At 32.4% G+C, this 18,952-nt stretch overlaps 1 protein-coding gene across 2 annotated transcripts; it reads left to right on the top strand.

The window, feature by feature from the left end:
* Positions 1–440: 440 nt before the first annotated feature.
* LOC128161678 (sulfotransferase 1E1-like) lies at positions 441–17,046 on the top strand. Of its 2 annotated transcripts, none has more exons than XM_052825040.1 (5): positions 441–527; positions 12,162–12,488; positions 12,658–12,764; positions 15,398–15,587; positions 16,080–17,037. In XM_052825040.1, exons 2-5 carry the CDS (start codon positions 12,191–12,193, stop codon positions 16,187–16,189), a joined length of 705 nt encoding a protein of 234 aa, XP_052681000.1. In that variant the 5' UTR covers positions 441–527; positions 12,162–12,190; the 3' UTR covers positions 16,190–17,037. The 2 variants fall into 2 exon arrangements, with proteins under 2 accessions (XP_052681000.1, XP_052681001.1); XM_052825041.1 differs by lacking the exon at positions 441–527 and adding an exon at positions 7,646–7,718 and having other exon boundaries at positions 16,080–17,046.
* The last annotated feature ends 1,906 nt before the right edge of the window (positions 17,047–18,952 follow it).

The raw sequence follows: 18,952 nt of genomic DNA, 5'->3' as shown, positions 1-18,952 counted from the left end.
ATTTCATCGCTAGCCACTCAGCCAGGGCTCTTTGAGATCATCAAGATTTGTGTGGCTTTTGAGGTAAGACTACGCATTCGGTACACATTTCGCTTGAACAGCGTCATTTTAACTCATTTTGACGCAAGGACAGATAACTACGCCCTACTGAAAGTCCAAGGTCTTGTTAAAATGGTTCTAAATTTGCCATACCCCGAACTTTGCAAGACATAGTACCTTGTTCTCTACGCATGTAGAATACCAGAGGCTCTCAGCAATAATGGAATTATGGACCTTCCTGTATCCCTTACTCCGAACTGCAGGGTCGTGTTTCTCTATGTTGTGTAGAGCTGGGGATCAGAGCGGTGGAAACCTCAGGTCTCCCGCCGCTACATGTACACTCGGGGAATACCTGGCGGTGTTCGCGTATCCGACATGACAGAGCGATGTTTGCTATTCACGATAAAATCGGTTTCCTCTCTTCCTCGATTCAGAAGTCGCTACATCATGTCAGATTCGGTGGTTGGACTGTTCACTTAATATACGAGGTAACACTGTGTGAAAACCCGTTTAGTTATAGATAATGAGTGTACTTTTTAAAATTTCAAATTGTATTCTGATTGAAAATTATATAATCGTTAGTGTCAATTAAAAGTGAACTACGGTGCCTTACAACCCCCCGATAGTTTTGGTTATGTTTTGTATCGCGAAGGCTGGTTAGTTAAACTTATTAAATAATTTTAGATATACTGTCGCTTCTCTTTCTAATAAGCTTATTTTTTAAAATGCGCTTTCCTTTATAAATCAGAAAAACACAAGTTTGTCCCGTTAACTATTAGATAATAATTGGCCTTCAACTCGCCGCCATTTTTAGTCCACGAAGCTCTACCGGAAGCTTATCAAGTTTAAACCTACAGTTGTTTAAAAAGATCAGTTAATTACTCCTAACTGGATGTTCAATTCTTATTCTTAGATGATCAATTATGTTTAGAAATATGTATAATATGCATTCATTTCGATTGATTGCTTCCGGTCGAGGTACAATGGCCCAAGCTTAAGATGGCCCCAGTCATAATGTCCTTTCTGGTATAATATATTTCAACAAATAATTTCTACAACATAAATGTTTTATTAGAAAGGACAATGGTCATTTATTTATATTATAAGCGCTTTTTGCAGAAATGTAGACAATTAATGTGTATGGCATTGTATATACCGGGTACATGTAGGTTTTGTTTATATTTGCCCAAAATATCAGCTGTTGCTGACCACACTATTTGAAAAAAAATATATAGCAAAATGCTGATTAAGTATATTAACGTTTTATATTCATTTATCATTCATTTTTTTTTAAATTCTAACACAGTTTGGTATCTGTTCGTACCGTCTGTATTGTTTACATTAACTCCCCGGTGAGCTCAGATGTCGGACGGCAGATTTCTTTTTCTGACGTCTAATAATACACGTGTGTTGACAACGTTAGTCTTCACATCCTCCCACGCGCGTGAGATTAACAAGATAATCCCTTCTCGAAGGAGGGGCGACAACATTCGACCGTACAGATATATTGTACGTAGAGAAGAGAAGCAATTTTATTTTCTAAGATGGCTAATGTACGGGGGGGGGGGGGTCCTGACTGATTCCACACTACAAGTCTCAGGATATATACATCTACAATACATGTCACTGCGCTGAACAAACTAATTCATCAGCGATGGTACTTTAAGGTTAATCAGCCTCCAGACACAGCGTGCCTCAGTTTCTGTGTACAATGTACTCACATATAATAGGGCTGTTATAATGATAATAGGGCCGTTATTTATTACGTCGGCTCGGTGACCTCTGCTTCTACCGGGTTTATACAGTGCAGTGTGCTGCAGCTTTCACAATGAATTGAAATTGATTAAAGTCTCAAATTATTCTTTAAAATCACTCGATCTCGCCTCATGAACATAATAAATATCGTCAAATAATAATCAAAATGTCATCATCATCATCATCATCATCATCATCATCGTCATTATCATCATCATGATCCCTTACACATAGCTTCAACTCGACCGAAAAACAAGCATGATTTAATGTTTTTCACAGGTCGTCCATCCGAATTATTTTTCAGAACGGGAGCTACAGACCTGCGTCTACATTTAACCCTTCTCACCTCCGCTATTTATTTTCAGACCGGGAGCTACAGACCTGCATCTAAATTTAACCCTTCTCACCACGGCTATGTATTAATATTATCGAAAATCTCGCAAACCGAAATGTACTGCTGCATGTATACACGACTTTGACACCAGCGGCCCCTAGCTTGTGGTTAACGCGGTGCGAAGAGTGGGGGATAGTTTCATGTCTAGAAAATATTCTAAATATTTAGCACATTAAACATCAGAAGATATTTTAAGAAGTCGATCAGTAAACGGTTTGATATAGCTTTCTTTCTTTTTTGTATTGCCTAAATGATTTCAAGCTACATGTATGAAAGAGGTAAGCTTTTTTGATAAATTATTGGGGGGGGGGTCAGAAAAAAATATTTTAGATCAATACATCCCTTTTTAGAGATTTCAACATTTTACATGTATATTCAGCATGAAACAAACCAAGAATGCTGAGAACATATTTGTATTTATTAGATTTTATAAAAAATAAAACTCCGAGCAAGAACATTTTTGACACATGCGCAGTAAAACTTGATTGATTACCAACGTCAATTTTTTGTTTCAATTTCTTTCTTTTTTTTCCATTTTGAAACAACCTAGAAACTGTTTTACGAAAACTTCAACACAGTCTTCAAATACATGTAATTGATAATGATTTTTTTTAATATTCCATATGTTCATCTTCTTGTTTTCCTTTGAAATCAATCTTTCCATTTTCAAATTTGAATTATTTCAACCCCGTTGTTTAATAGAGAAAATTGTGAAAGATTTAGGTTTGATTTTTTTCTTATTAATATAAAGATGTTAACTTCATAGAACAATATACACTTAAACTCGGTTCGTCAAGCTGTATTGATTTGCGAGTTTCTCTGAAAGCCCAAGCAAAACTAATATGTGAACGCGATTCTTCATACCTGTACATCCTGTTCCCGCGGTCTAGAGCTAGCTTTAGATACTAAAATGAGAAGAAAGAACCAGCTATAACTATTCGGCAATAAAATAGGCGCAGAACAACAGCTATATTGTCATTACAGCATTGTGCCTCCAATCGACATCGAGATGAGATTCAGTTCAGTTTTCTTTGTCTATACGATTACTTTGTAGCATTGTTTTTTTTTTCAAAATTGAAATTTAGATGATGATGTCGGAGTATAACAAAGGACGACATTTTTTTAAACAATTAATGGTTAATTCACACACACCCCAAACATTTCCCTTTGTTACCATGGTATTTCACCTGTCAGGTGAGATATTTTCCTTTCAAAAATAAATTCCTACAGGAAAATAATTTTTTCCATAGGAAAAACAATATTTCTATCGGAATACAAGAGCTTCTTATAGGAATTTCAATTCCGATAGGATTTGATAAAAATACGATAGGAACTTTTAATTTCCTATAGGAAAACTACCTGAATCAAATTCCAACAGGAAATAGTTTTCTCTTATAGGATTTTTAGATAATCCCTTAGGATTGTCAATATTTCCTGTAGAAGAATCATTTTTCCTATGGGAATTATCATTTTCCTATGGGATATTAATTTTTAAAGTTAAATATATCGCTGTCAAGTGAAAGACACTTAACATAAAAGTGGTTGTATACTATCTAGTCAATAGTCTATCATTTGGTATTGAGGATTTTACGAAGCTGCATCTTATAAGCGGGTGCACCTATCCGGCATGGTGGGTTTTTTTTTTTTTTGGTTTTTTTTTTGTTTTGTTTTTTTTTAATTTCCGGAACCAGAAGTGTTCATATCATGCAAGATACTTTTCTTTGCAATTCTTTCACACACACGGTATATTTTTTTCTTCTATTCTCTTCACTACATAATGTTTCGTGGCGTAGAATGCATGCATTGATATCGCAAATTTAATCATTACTTGAATGTACCCCGGAATTAATCATTATGTAGATCTTAAAGAAATGCACTAGGAAATGTTGTTCTTTTTAAACGATTTGTCAAAAGTTTGAATTGTTTATCTTGTGGAGGTACCACAAGGATAAATTAGAAATTGGAACTTTTAATTGACATTTCGATTCACTTTTTTACGATAGAGATAGGACAGAGATACTCTATCTTCAAAAGAAATTACAAAAACGGTTTTTCTGGATGAGATGCTAGTAGATCATAAACTCGTTTTCTTTGAAGTTTCCAATACAGGAATTTTATGATGAAAATATACGACATCAGACAATATTTTAGTGATTAATTGGAATTTTTTCTTTGAGAGTTGAGATTATGTCACAGGTCTTAATTGTTGCTGATACATGTATATTGCAATTGGTTTCTGACTAGAAGCTAATCTCTCTCTCTCTCTCTCTCTCTCTCTCTCTCTCTCTCTCTCTCTCTCTCTGAAAAAACCCCAAACAAGAACAGGAACATATTCCTCCTTGAACTTCTCTCAGTCTGCCTTTTAAATGAAGAATCTGATTAAAACCAAATGCTAGATCCGAGAATAGCTATTACTTCATTTAACGAATTGCTGTATTTTTTACCCACTTCTCGCACAATTCAAACAAATACAAACATTCGATGCAATAAATTAGTTTAAGAAATAAAAAAGAAAACTGTAAAAACGTTCTCTCTTTTTGTTTGATTAATTTACTATTGCCAAAAAAAATTTTAACAACGAACATGCGGCCATCTTTTAGACCCTTCGCTGACGTAATCAATGTAGTAAACTGTATTAATAAAACCCAATCAATGAGGATGTGAGTTGGTTTATCAATGATTCTGTCTAAGGAATCATGATCAAAAGTATTGTAACTGTCCAGATAGGTGTTGGGACAAAATGTAATTTATTCTATAAACAGTGCAGGTTAATTACTAAACTTGTTTAAATGGAAGTCATGCAGCCCCATCCGCATCAGCCCCGTCACATAGTACATACTTTGAAAATCTTATACTTGTAAATGAAATATCATTAATTCATGCAGTGACTCAAATAGTATTCATTTATCCTCCCGAACGTCCTCTATTAAAGTTATAACTCAGCTATTTTATTAATATGGTGTCAACTCCCATTACATGTAGTTCGAAGCATTCGCGAACTGGAGCAGAATTTCATTTTTGTGTATATTTTAGATTATATGGGAGATTCAATGAAGTAATTATAAAAGTGTCATTCTAAAAACAGAAAAGATAACAATTACATGTATACCCCTGTGCCGGATAATGATGCCAGTGCAAAAATGCCCATTTAAGCTGCATGTATCATATGAGAGACCATTGCTTAAAAAAAATTTAACCACCTTTGTGGCGAAGTTATCTCACCTGTCAGGTGAGATAATTACCTTTAGAAATTAAATTCCTACAGGAAAATAAATTTTCCTACAGGAAAAACGATTTTCCTAATGGATATTTGGCATTTCCTATCGGAATAAAAGAACTTCCTAAAGGAATTTAAATTCTGATAGGATTAGAACAAAACTTCCATAAGATTTTAAAAACCAGTAGAAAATCTTAATTTTCTAAAGGAAAACTACATGTCTGATTCAAATTCCTTCAGGAAATTCTTTTCTCCTCTAAAAAAAAAAATTCTATAGGATTTAAAAAAAAATCTATAGGAGTTTTTTCTTATGGGAATTATTATTTTTCTGTGGGATATTAATTTTTAAAGGTAGATATCTCAACTGTCAGGTGAGACACACTTAACACAAAGTGTTTGTATACTCTCCAGACAATGGTTTATCATTTGGCATATACATGCATGGATTTTTACAAAACTGCATCTTAAGCGGGTGCAAAAATGTTACCTTGGCACGGGTATAATTATCAGGCACAGTGTTTTAAATGAACTGTAATAGTCTACTAAATTTATTTTGATATACTGTCATAGTCTACAACGTCATATTTTCGAGGTGTTCACTCTTCGTCTGAGAGGCAAAAGAAGTTACGAGTGAACATCTGGGATTTTTCTTCCATCAGTTGATACTTTGACCCATTGAACAGAAGTGAAAGTTACCAAAAAACAAATATTCTAGATTCCGATTTATTTTGATAAAATTTCACCGAGATTAACGAGTAGCGTCGTCTCTTGGAGCCCCTCAAGCATTACACTGTTTCCAAAACAGCCCTCCGGATTGAACGAAGTCGAAATGAAAAATCTAATTCTTGAATTTTTTTTCCTTGGACAAATATTACTTCCGTACGTGATAAATCGATATTCTGTAAAAAAATTTCAATATAAGTATTGATTCTGCAACGTAAGAGTATTGATTGCAGAACTATTTTCATTTATCAAACCAACAAAAAATTTTATTGATGCATTTATCTGTAAAATGCGCATTCGTTTTGGACCGGAATCACTTCAGATTTAAATTGGGTTACTTTACATACATCATTGAAATATCTTTAAATGCGACACATGATAAAACCTTTTATTCCATTACTTTGATTTTGTTTTCTTGAATTTTAAGATCGAAGACAAATTACCAAAATCATTTCGTAAAAATTCATTTTATGCACGTACAATATAAAAACAAATAAGACAAAATACCAAAACATTTTAACGGAAAAAAATGTTTATAATAATACATGATAAAAAATTACAATAAAACCACAAACGCTTAAGTGCAGATATTGACAACTGCCAAATACTGACAGGTTTTATGGTTGAAGACAGATTTATGTTTTATAAAAAAACGCAAGCATTAGTTTGAAACCGAAAATAAGTGTTTAAAATTAGCTAGATTATCTGCACGAGCCCTGTTATTGGCGATGAAATGCATCTCCGTAAATGTGTTCAAAGTTGTTTTTTGGAGTGAATTTAACCGAATTTCTGAAATAGTGTTTTCAGCTGTGCAAACACAACAAGGGAAAAAAACAGTTTGTGTATTGGACGAGTTCCCTTATTTCTCTCTCTCTCTCTCTCTCTCTCCCTCTCTCTCTCTCTCTCTCTCTCTCTCTCTCTCTCTCTCTCTCTCTCTCTCTCTCTCTCTCTCTCTCTCTCTCTCTCCCATGCCATGGATTTCATTGTTATGATATCTTTATCCTTTTTTTATTTCTTCTAGCAATTACATTTCATCCGTCGAAAAAAAATAGCTCTTCAAGCATTAATCTTTATACTCGTGAATTGTACTGAATTAAAGGCGCGTTTTATAGAGACTCATTAAAATTTTAATTTCGCCATTATATGTGTCTCCATCGACACAGGAGTTCTAAGTATAGACTGGATTTTTCTTGTTCTTAAAATGATCCCATGTCGACTGATAAATATAGAGTAACATTTTTTGAGGCAAAGTTACAACATTAATGTGCAAAATTTAAAGTTTTACTCAAAAAATCGTTGTAGAGAGGATATTTATGAACCTCTTCATATTTTTCAGATATTTAGATCTTCAAAAAATATGCAGTTCGGCAGCTCTTCTAAGTGATTAAAAAGACATAGTTTTATACTTGTATGCATACTTTGTATATTAAACAACATTTAGAACCACATATTTATTGCTCTTTTATCTTTTGGCAATATTCTTGGTCAATTTGGTTATAAACAGGTCAGTTCAAGAAATGTTACATTCTTCTCCTCAATTGCACAAGGTGGAAGTACATCCCTCTTCAAAAGATATCAAGTTAAACACAGGTATTGTGAGTGCCCTTTATTTTCGTCACTATTCTCTTAAAGTCACTTAATACTGAAAAATATATGTCATTTAGTTAAACATCATAATGTCTTAAAATATCCTAAGTACACTTTAAAATCACTTACTAACTGTTTGGCATTTTCATTTTTATCACAATGCAAATTTCGTCATCACTTCTGATATGGACTTAGCCAAAAAGTATATCAATTTATTCGTTTTTTGCCATTTCGTTAAATCAAACAGACAGAGCGGGATTGCTTCTAAATCCAATCAAATATGGAAGGAGAAACATCCAAACCAAAACATACTGGACCCATTGTGTTTGATGAAAAATAAGTGGGTCTCGGTCATCAACAAAAACACGTCATGATAGCAACGTGTATACAGATTGGCGTATTTATCTATTTTGATATTTTAAGGTCAGTAACCTGTTTAACATTTAGAAGGTTATAAAATAGAACAACTTTGTAGTTTGTGAACAGTGAATATTCAGTGGTAATTAATGATTATTAAAATAGAGTTTGCTTACTGCAATTGAATCTCCTAAAGCAAAAAACAGTGTGTGGTATTTATAGAAATGACCTTAATTTTGGATTAAAAAAAAACAAACAAAAAACAAAACAAACAAACATCGGGTTGAAAAATAAGTGGGTCAATTACAAAAGCATGATATTTCTGTGACCAAATATAACATAATTAAAATTTGAAATTCCTATTTGTGTTCTGAAAGTCTAGCATACAATATATAGAAAAAAGAGGAATTTGTTAATATATAATCAATAAAAGCTTCTGACTAAATAATTGCTTGATTTTTTTAGTCATATATATCTACAATATATATCGTCTTAAAGCTTGTGCATTTGAACGTTTATAGACTAGCTTAAGGGTTTCAAAGATTTCTCCGAGGGATACTTTAGCATAAATTTTTGCATCTTTGAAGTACGAGCAAATGAGAAAAAATATTGTTGTTGAATAAATTGTAATAGTCTTGTGAAAGTTGATGACAAGGCCTGTAAATGTTTATTTATTTCTATTACGATTGTTTATCAATTAAACGCTCTCAGTAAAAGGATTAATGTTGTAATCCATTTTTCCCCAGCATACATCTGTTCTGATGTAGATAAGCTTCCAATTCATTGCTGCTGAATAGAACGGGGTCATTGTTTATACAGAGGTCATAAAACTTATTAAACAAAATATGCCTAAATGTAAAGCAAAATGTTATTCTGTCATGAGAGGACAAGGACTCATTCATTCTATTCTACTGACCTAACGTCAGTAGTTGGTTTGTGTAAAATTGAATAATTAATTTCTTAAATATGAGACCAATGCATTATGAATGTTTGTACGGTAATTTGGCAGTCAGTGTTCAGTGTTCTCATTAATAAAATGCTGTTGATAGATTTCAAATAAATAAAAACTGGATGTTTTTCTTTGTATGGGTCATTTACTTTTAATTTTTATATAAATGCGCTAGAAATCTTTCTCCCTTATTGTTTTCTAATATAAGATCTTGATGATACGTTTGCCGGTTTGGTTTATATTGTCAGAAAGAATTCAGGATGCTGAGCAATGTCATCTTCGCTAGCCAAGGGTTTTCGCTCCACTCTGCTCCCCATAAACCCTTGGCGGATTTCATTACGAAAACTCGGTGACAAGCTCCGGTTTATGATTGGCTGCAGCTGCGAGTAGCTGATCCAATCGCAGTGCTGGTAAATATAAACTTTAAAAGAAAACACAAGTGTGATCTTTGGTAAAACATTCAGTGCTTTCAACAAGTTGAGACACAAGTTCCGAGTATAGTGCCTCCCCAGCGATGGTCTAACCAGATCGCTTTAAAAACCTATATATATATATTACTGTGATTGAACATAGTTCTACAAACTTGTCAAGGCTCGCGTGATAGCATGGGAAGTAAACATGGCGAATGTAGAAGTTGCCTATCCCGTTAGTATATACGTTAATTCCTGCCAATGATTATTACTTTTAAGGGTTCAATGAGCTGTGTTTTATTTAATTTCTTTGGTCCGCAATATTCACGACAACGATACGTGATGTTTTCACATAAATCGGCGACTTTTTCACCCCTGGTACAGGAGTACCAAAACACTATGAATAAACATCCCGTGCTTTCCCTAGGTTATAACTTAGTTAATTCGTATTTAATAACATCGTTAATTATATGTATGTTCCGATATTCGGTAGTCAACATGTTTTCAAGTTGTATTAATGCCGCAGTGTGTATAAAACGCGTTGTTTAATTCGATTAAAATGTAAATATGCAATGGGCGCAACTCAAGTTGCTCGCTAGATAGCGCCACTACATCACCGAGTTTTCGTAATGAAATCCGCCAAGGGTTTATGGGGAGCAGAGTGGACCGAAAACCCTTGGCTAGAGAAGATCGAGCAATGTTCGTTTTTTTATGTTGCACATATAATATCCAAACTCATAACAAGATACAGCAAAACTCGTTTAGAGCGAATTTCAGGGGACCACAGAAAAAACTTCGTTATAGCCGTAATTTGTTATATGTTTATAGCGAATTCGCAATTTTTTATAGCGAATTCGCTATAAAACTACACTTAAGCTGACAATTCTTCAAACTATTGTACGTTAATAGAGACCATCGTCAGTAAAAAGAAATAGTCAATACAATATTTTACTTAATTCATGTGATTGTTCAATTCAACGATATTGTGCGTAATATCTAATCTGCTTTTTTTAAAATGTTTTAACTAGCAAAAAAAAGAAATAAAACTTATCATTATTCGTCATTTAACTTCATACCACAAACTTGCAACCGGATACATGTCTGGCAAATTAAAAATAGAACAAATTCTATTTATAGAATTTCTTTTTATTGTGGTAGACAATGAAATTGTATACAATTTATTAACATTTCTTCTATTGTGGCAATCAATGAAAATAAATTAGATTTACAAACATAGATACATGAACATGTGTTCACGGCATAAACCGGTTTTTATCTCGGGCATTATGCCTCGTTAAAGTAATCGTCGGGTTTTAACTGCTTTGATTTACTGGCGTGTATGAACTTTTCAATTTCACACAGATAAGTAAAGAGACGTTCTGGGGCATTTTCACTTCTTTCAAGACATTGCCTCAACGAATGAATAGAGTTAATGCCATCGTCCAGATTTGGAAGATCTGTGGATTCTACGAGTTCGTCATCATTGTCGCTATCAGCGCTGTTTGGTTCAGAGTTAACGCCAAGAATATCGTTGACGATGTCATCTTCGGATCTTGTCTCAACACTTATCACGTTCTCGTCCACACGAACAATATCTTCAAATGACCCGTTGAATCTCTGAGCATACAGCGCTAACGGAACATCATCATCGTAAACACTTTACTATTTACATCACTACACAAGACAAATTTAACATTCTTACGTACATTTTTTAATAAATTTTGTTGAAAAAATATATTCAATATAGGAATTTTCCCGTATCTTAAATGAATTTTTTAGTGAAAAAAAATTTATAGGAAAAATAAAAAAACGTTCAAATTTCATCAGCGGGGATCTTAAAATTACTTTGTTATAACCGTAAATTCGTTATAGCCGTGTTCGTTATACGCGACAATTTTATAAAGGATTATATAAGGACTTTGCCGGGACTTGAAAAAAAAAATCGTTAAAGCCGTAAATTCTCTATATCCGTGTTCGTTATAAACGAGTTTTGCTTTAATATGTAACACCTTCCTTAAATGAAAAAAAAAATTAGATAACAATAATGTTGATCCAAGAACATTCTATTTAGTTACATGTAACATTAACTGCGGGTGGGAATTCATCCTGAGATTCAAAATCTTCCTCCACAAACTGTGAACATGTAAACTTTGCACATCCATTAAAAGTCTCATTTTGATGATGGCAATATAACAATTTAACTCTGTTGCTAAGCGCTTGCAAAAATGCGATATATATCACTGACGTCAGCAGTGCTGCCCTATCTTGGATGTTTAGAGATAACTCAGCAGGAAGTTAATGTTTTGAACAATATGGCAGCGATAATGGATTGCAAAAAATAGCTATTATCAATGGTTTGTCTTTTTACTGCAAGAGGCTGTGTCTAAATGGTTTTCAGATATCCTTACATGTGTCATACTGACCAATTTGAGCTTTTTTTTTTATGTTCGCTGCCTTTAAGGTCAGACGACACGTTCCTCGAGAAACCTTTTGTATCTCCTCGTAATAAAGAGTTCAAATAAAAAATATTAATTTTGTAAATACTTTAAAAATGATCAAAATTTACTTGTAAGTGGTAATATGTCTGGATGGTCGAGTGGTTAGAACCGTGGCCGCTCAATGCCTGAAGCATATAAGTTCTAGAGGTCGTGAGTTCAAAGCCCCGCCCCGGCGGAGATGTTTTTCTAAGAAGATTGTCATTTACGTACGTTTTTTTCTGTTCTTGTTTAGGCACGCACTGGGCGTGGGAAATAGTAACCATGTTACTGAAACAAAGAGCGGAATACTCAAAGGAACCAATGGAGTGTTTCTTTTTGGAAGCTATGCCAGATTTCAATTTTGTGCATAATTTGCCTTCCCCTAGGATCGTCAACACGCACATTCCTATTCGATGGTTTCCAAATCAGTATATCGAAAATGGCGCGAAAATTGTCTACGTTCTAAGAAATCCTAAAGATATCGCTGTGTCAATGTATCACCACTTCAAAAATGTTGGGATGCTTGGCGATGTCGAAAACTTTCAAATCTTTTTGGAAAAGATGTTCATGAATCCAAAAGGTAAGACAAAGACAAATATTAATACAGAGAGGGAGCAAGAAGGATGTTTGAAGAAATGTTAATTGGTTAACGTTGGTTGTAGAGTTTACAATCAAAAGATTTTGGGGTTTTCTTCTTCTTACAAATGTCAATTGATAAAGCAGAAATTAAAACATATTTTATTTGATAGCTCAAGTTATGGATGGATGGTTTAAGTTTGAGAAGGACTTTGAAAAAGCAAAAAAGAACGACAAACGTGGAGCTATTATCACTGTTCATTATGAGAGCTTAAAAAAGGTAATTTCAATAAAAAGCTGATGACTCCATTTTGGCTACTCCATTTTGTGGCTATTACAAAAGCAAATTATTTTTGTTAACACCAGTATCATTGACGTGTTTAGAAAGAAAACCGTTTTGTTTTATAAATATATTAGGTTAATTAAAGCTGCATATGTTTTGTGGACTATAAAAGTAGAAAGAAATATTTAAAACAAATTACTCTTCATTTTAGAAATCATGGTATTAAACTTATTTGCTTTATCAACTGCTAATGACGAAGTCGCATAATAATCAAACCTGTCTTGCTTGGGGGGGGGGGGGGCGAATCCTCAAAAGTGGCGAAATAACGCGGTCTCATCTTATGCAGAGTTTGTTTTCCAGAAAACGTTTCCTCGTTAAAAACCGCAATGCCAATTATTATACATATTTTTAGCACATTTATCATTTTAAAGCGTATATAAATGAAGTTTTATATAAAATCGGAACAAGCAGTTTTCAGGAATTTTGCTTTAAATAGGTCTTACCCTTTATAATGATAACACTTTTTAGAGAATTAATTGACCATAATATGAATATATCTATAAAAAAAAAAACCACTTCGCAATCTTTTTAAGTTTCATTTTAAAATGTTTTGTGTGAATGTTTGTTGCAACCACTATTGAAATAAAACCACTATTGAAATAAATTATTTCAATAGTGGGTGGGAATGCATTTCATTAGAAAAATCACTTTGCAACCACTATTGAAATAAAACCACTATTGAAATAAATTATTTTAATAGTGGTTGGAAATGCATTTCATTTGAAGAATCACTTTGCAACCACTATTGAAATACAACCACTATTGAAATAAATTATTTAAATAGTGTTCCGGGATGTATTCCATTTTGAAAATCAATTTACAGACACTGTTGAAGTAAAACTACTGTTAAAAAAAAATTTCAATCGTAGCTTAGAAAGAATTTCTTTATAAATATCACTTTGAAAATTTATATATTTTTCTTTTAATTTCTCTTTCCACAAACATTTCATGTCCTATGGATATTGTATATTATTTGCACAATAGTGAACATCTTTTTAATTGCCAGAACTTCTATTCAAACCCCCTGCAGCTGTATATTGAATAATTAATTATTGATAAATATTATTATAAATATCACTATTAAAATAAATTATTTCAATAGTGGTTAAGGATGCGTTTCATTTCAACCACTTTTGAAATAATTTATTTCAATAGTGGTTAGGGATACCTTTCATTTCAACCACTATTGAAGTAAAGTATTTCAATAGTGGTTGATGATGCATTTCATTGTTATGTCAATTATTATGTCTGTTTGTAACACTTTCCTTTCTGCTAGGGGAGTTTCTGAATATAAGATGTGTGTCTTATGAGAGGATAAATTCCTTTTTGATTATGATGTTCTTTGATTTACCTCTATATGGTCATGTTTCCCATACCACCTGTCATCTGGAACCGAAAGTGTCATGCACAGTCGGAATAATAGGCATTAAAATGACATGCATCTCCACCACTATTGAAATAGTTTATTTCAATAATGGTTGTAATGAACCACATCCTTCACCATAATTGAAATACTTTACTTCAATAGTGGTTGTAATGAAATGCAAACCTAACCACTATTGAAATAATTTATTTCACTCAATATTGGTCATAATGAAGTACATCCCCAACCACTATTGAAATTATTTATCTCAATAGTGATATTCATTATAACATATATCTATAATGACATGTAAGCTATAAAATATTTTTTTAATATGCAGGGGTTTTGAATAGAAGTTATTGCGTTGTCCTCTGGTACGAATAATTTACAATTTTCATAAAACCTGATATATCTATAGAAAGAGAAATAGGTAAAGAAAAAACATGAAAACAATTCTATATGTTAATCTGCGAGGATTGGTTATTTCTGCACAACAATAAAAATCCTAAAGTAAGTACATTTATTTCACAGTCTTGATAATCATTACCGTAAAATATGCAAGTCTTTAGTACCTTAATTGTGTATTTGAAATTGTTTGTTAGATAAAAACAAATGTATTTGCATGTTTATTTGCGAGAATTGGTTATTAATTTCTACACAGCAGTGAAAATTGCAACATACTTGTGTATTTGAAATTATTCATTAGATTTCTTTTATTTCAAAATAGTTTGCAAATATGATATTCAACTTCTTTTTTCCAAATGAGTTACATTAGTGATTACATAGTTATATTTATAAAGTAATTCATTCCCATCTACGATTGAAATAATAAATCTACTAGTAGTTGAACTTTAATGGTGTTTGTAAAGTAGTTCTTTTAATGAAATACATCCCGAACTTCTATTAAAATCATTACTTCAATAGTAGTAGTGGTTGCAAAGTGATACTTCAAATGAAATGCATTCCCAACCACTATTGAAATAATTTATTTCAATAGTGGTTTTATTTCAATAGTGGTTGCAAAGTGATTTTTCTAATGAAATGCATTCCGAACCACTATTGAAATAATTTATTTCAATAGTGGTTTTATTTCAATAGTGGTTGCAACAATGTTTTTAATTAAACTTTAAAGAAAAACAAACTAATAAAAGGTCATATATAATGATGTGCTAAACAAAGATATACCAATTACTTTGTACACTTTCAGAATCCAGTTCAAGAAACCAAACGACTGGCTGAGTATTTGAATGTTGAACTTAGTAAGGAAGAAATCACAGAAATATCGGATAAATGTAGCTTCAAGAAGCTAAAGCTGGCCAGTCAGACTGTCAAAGACAACTCATTAGTGGCGAATGTTGAACTTTTTAAAAAGACGGAGCCGTTTGTTCATAGGAAAGGTATGGATTTTATCACCATATATTTACATTTTTCCAGTGTCTATGCCTGTGATAAAACTACGTATCGATTTTTACTAATTAACTCATAAAGCCAAATTGAAGCGGCAGCGGGGTTTGCTTATTCATATTTAAACATTTAATTGTACGATGGTGGAAAATTATATAATTAAAATAATAAGGAATCATTCTTTGAATATTATGAGATGATAATTTCGGTCGGGCGTGATCAAATCTATCATAACGCCTTTCGAGCTTTATTGGATTTGATCACGCCCCGACCAAACTTATCACCTCATAATACTCAAAAATGAATCCTTATTCCTTATTTAATAGAAATAACAAATATTGAGTTTGATGCACTAAGCATACTGCAATAGAGTAGTGATAAACATTTTGTCTTAATTTGATTTTTATGTATTTACATAGCCAAACAGATTTCGCGATTATTGAACAATTTTATAACCCAGGAATATATATGTTCTTCTGTTTCAGGAGAAATCGGAGACTGGAAGAACCATTTTACCGTTGCTATGAATGAAAATTTCGATGCAATCTTCAAGGAGGAAATGAAAAATTCTAATATCCAAGTGCAATTCGAGTGACAATTGGTTTTGAAAGTACCAATTCAATCTACGTTTATTTTGGAACGAATATCAATTATATGTATTAGGTGACGTCGAAAAGGAAGCATAAAAAAGAACCCGTTTCATATCTTCCTTTTTTTTTTTTTGTTTAAGGTAGTTTTAGATGTTGGAAGTGCTCACTTCTTGCAAAGCACATTGCATAACTAGGTCACAAATTGAAAGTATTTTGATTTTTTTAGTGCATTGGTTTTTTAAGCTAGTAGTCGTTCGCTTGCAAATAAGAATTAAAAATCTGGTTGAAATAGAGTAATCTAGGATAACAGAAAATATAGAAACATTTTTTTTTCACATTGCATTGCTTGGTTACATATTCAAAGGATTTGTTATTTTAATTGCGATGATTTTTAAGACAGTGCCCATTTGCTTGCAAAATGAACTCAAAACGTAGTTAAATTCCACGTAAGATCACGTGTGATGAGGTGCATGCTCCAAAAAGTTGCATGTACTGTTATCATCTTTTTACATTAAGAACATGATATTTGAATACAAACTATGTGCATGAGGCAATTTTTTTCATTCATTTGTTTTGTAATCATTCTAATGTACAAGTAGCGAACATTCTGCATATTGGTTTCATATAATCTGTCTTGTGCCAAAAGCGGTTTATCAAATTTGTAATATCACTGAAAAACATCAGAAGGAGGAGAAAGATGAAGCATAATTCAGAAAATGATATTTAAATGCAAACAATGTGCATGAGACAATTTTTTTCATTCATTTGTATGAATATGTTTCAACGTCATTGCCTTTATGGTTATTTAAAAATAATCCACATGTTAGATATATTTTAAATGCCCACGAAGAATAAATCTTCTTTTCTTTGCTAAAGAATACTGTAATCTTTTGTGATTTTTTTTTTACATTTAAAAAGGTTTAGAATTTGCTCAGTTTTTTACATGGCTTTTCGCGGGGTTACTGGTAGTATCCATTATTAAAGAAAACAAAAATTAAAGCATATGTAACAGCAAGAATACAAAGCAATCCTTTTCAATCAAAAATGAGAACCGAATGAATTTTTTCTTCTAAAGTTAACTTGTTGCAAATGAAAAAAAAATCATAGCTCATGTTATGTACTAAGTAAACGTACCCAAATGTTAAATAAGTATTATAATGTCTTTGTACTTGGGCATCGTTTTGCTAAAAACATGGCGTTTTGCCTTTTTAATCAATCACACCGCGTTATCAGATTTTCTCTGAGGTTCAATTAAATGTGTCCATGTTTCACCACCTATAACAATATTCGATAAACGTCGTCCATTGCAATTTTTGTATATTTTAAGTAATTTTCTACATATCTCAACCCGCAATTGTTTTTGTTTTTCTGTTAAATAGATGATGTTCCCATCTTGTACCTACCTTTTTCGATTTGAACATATTTTATTATGCAAAATAATATTTACATAATAGGATTGGGCAGCAGGCAAAGCCTATTTAAGCCTTCTCCACTAGGTACAAGGTAGTCATATGTATAAAATACAAGAATTGTGGAGTTAAATGATACAATTAAGAATACATGATTTTTTGTGTGTAGCAAAGTGAACAAAAGAAAAAAAGAGGGAAAAAAAGATAAAATTGACAAAACCGGTTATAACAAAAGTAGAACAGAATTAACAAGTTTTGTCAATAAGGTTACAGCATATATATATATATATAAATATAGGTATATGCATAATTTTGTTTACATTTTCAGTATATGTGTTAATTACATTATTTTCTTTACACAAATCTTCTGGATTTTTTAATGTATTCATGTACAAGCTTGAACAATTTAACATTTTCATCATATGAAACATCATTATCTCCATACAGTAATAGATCTAAGGTAATTGGTTTTTGGAGATTTAACATAGATATTTGATGAAAGAGACAATTTCTTTCATCATTATATTTTGGGCACTCAAAGAAAAAATGATTTGCACTTTCAGTATGAAAACCACAATAATCACAAACAGAATTTTCTCGAATAAAATCACAAAATAAGTCAGCATTTAAACTGCTAGCATTATTTCTTAGTTGACAATGTATAATGTTTTCCCTCCGATTCCCTAAATTAAAAAGTGTTGTTGGAGTCTTAAAAAAATGTTTCTTAATAGCATTTGAAAAGCAAGCCAACTTTGGAAGACTTCTAATAGCTAGTGGAAGATCATTCCATAGCTTAACTGTAGATGGTATGAAACTTTTTAAATAAGATGTTGTTCTGGCTTGAGGGATAGTGTAAGTAGATTCATCATGATTTCTTAAAGGATATGGGGTTATACCTTTTTGAGTCCAAGTTGTTCCTTAAAAATTGTAAATACTGTTCCCGATGAAATGCCTACTAAATTTGCTTTTGTTTAATGTCTAATGGACCATCATCAGTAATGATATCGGTAATGTTGCAAGTTTTGCATCCGTTTAAGCCATACGAGGTGCTCAAAGACGTTGCTTATCCTCGTATTCAGTCTACCTGTAAACTCGGTGACATACACTTGTTTGTATACAAATCACACAGTGTTTTGAAAACTTTGTTCGAGTTATTACCAAGTATGACACTTGCTTTTATGTAGCCTCTTATTTCAGCCTTATTGAATGATGACTTACCAGTTACATTTTGAAACAGTGTCTCGAGAAGGAGTTATATATCAGCTTCTCAAAGAGGTATTCGGTGATGAAACGTGGTCAGATAAACGACCATAAATAGAATATACACAAAATCATGCGTTAAAGACATTGAACCCTGTA

The sequence above is a fragment of the Crassostrea angulata genome, chromosome 8 (assembly GCF_025612915.1).
Source record: "Crassostrea angulata isolate pt1a10 chromosome 8, ASM2561291v2, whole genome shotgun sequence".
Classification (NCBI taxonomy): Eukaryota; Metazoa; Mollusca; class Bivalvia; order Ostreida; family Ostreidae; genus Magallana; species Magallana angulata.
The sequence above is the reverse complement of the archived record's forward strand: the minus strand, read 5'-3'. Positions and strand labels throughout refer to the sequence as shown.

Coding starts and splice junctions, on each gene's coding strand:
- LOC128161678 (XM_052825041.1), top strand. CDS start 7,646: ATGTTACATTCTTCTCCTCAATTGCACAAGGTGGAAGTACATCCCTCT. Junction 7,719..12,161: donor AGATATCAAGTTAAACACAG/GTATTGTGAGTG, acceptor GTTCTTGTTTAG/GCACGCACTGGGCGTGGGAA. Junction 15,588..16,079: donor GCCGTTTGTTCATAGGAAAG/GTATGGATTTTA, acceptor CTTCTGTTTCAG/GAGAAATCGGAGACTGGAAG.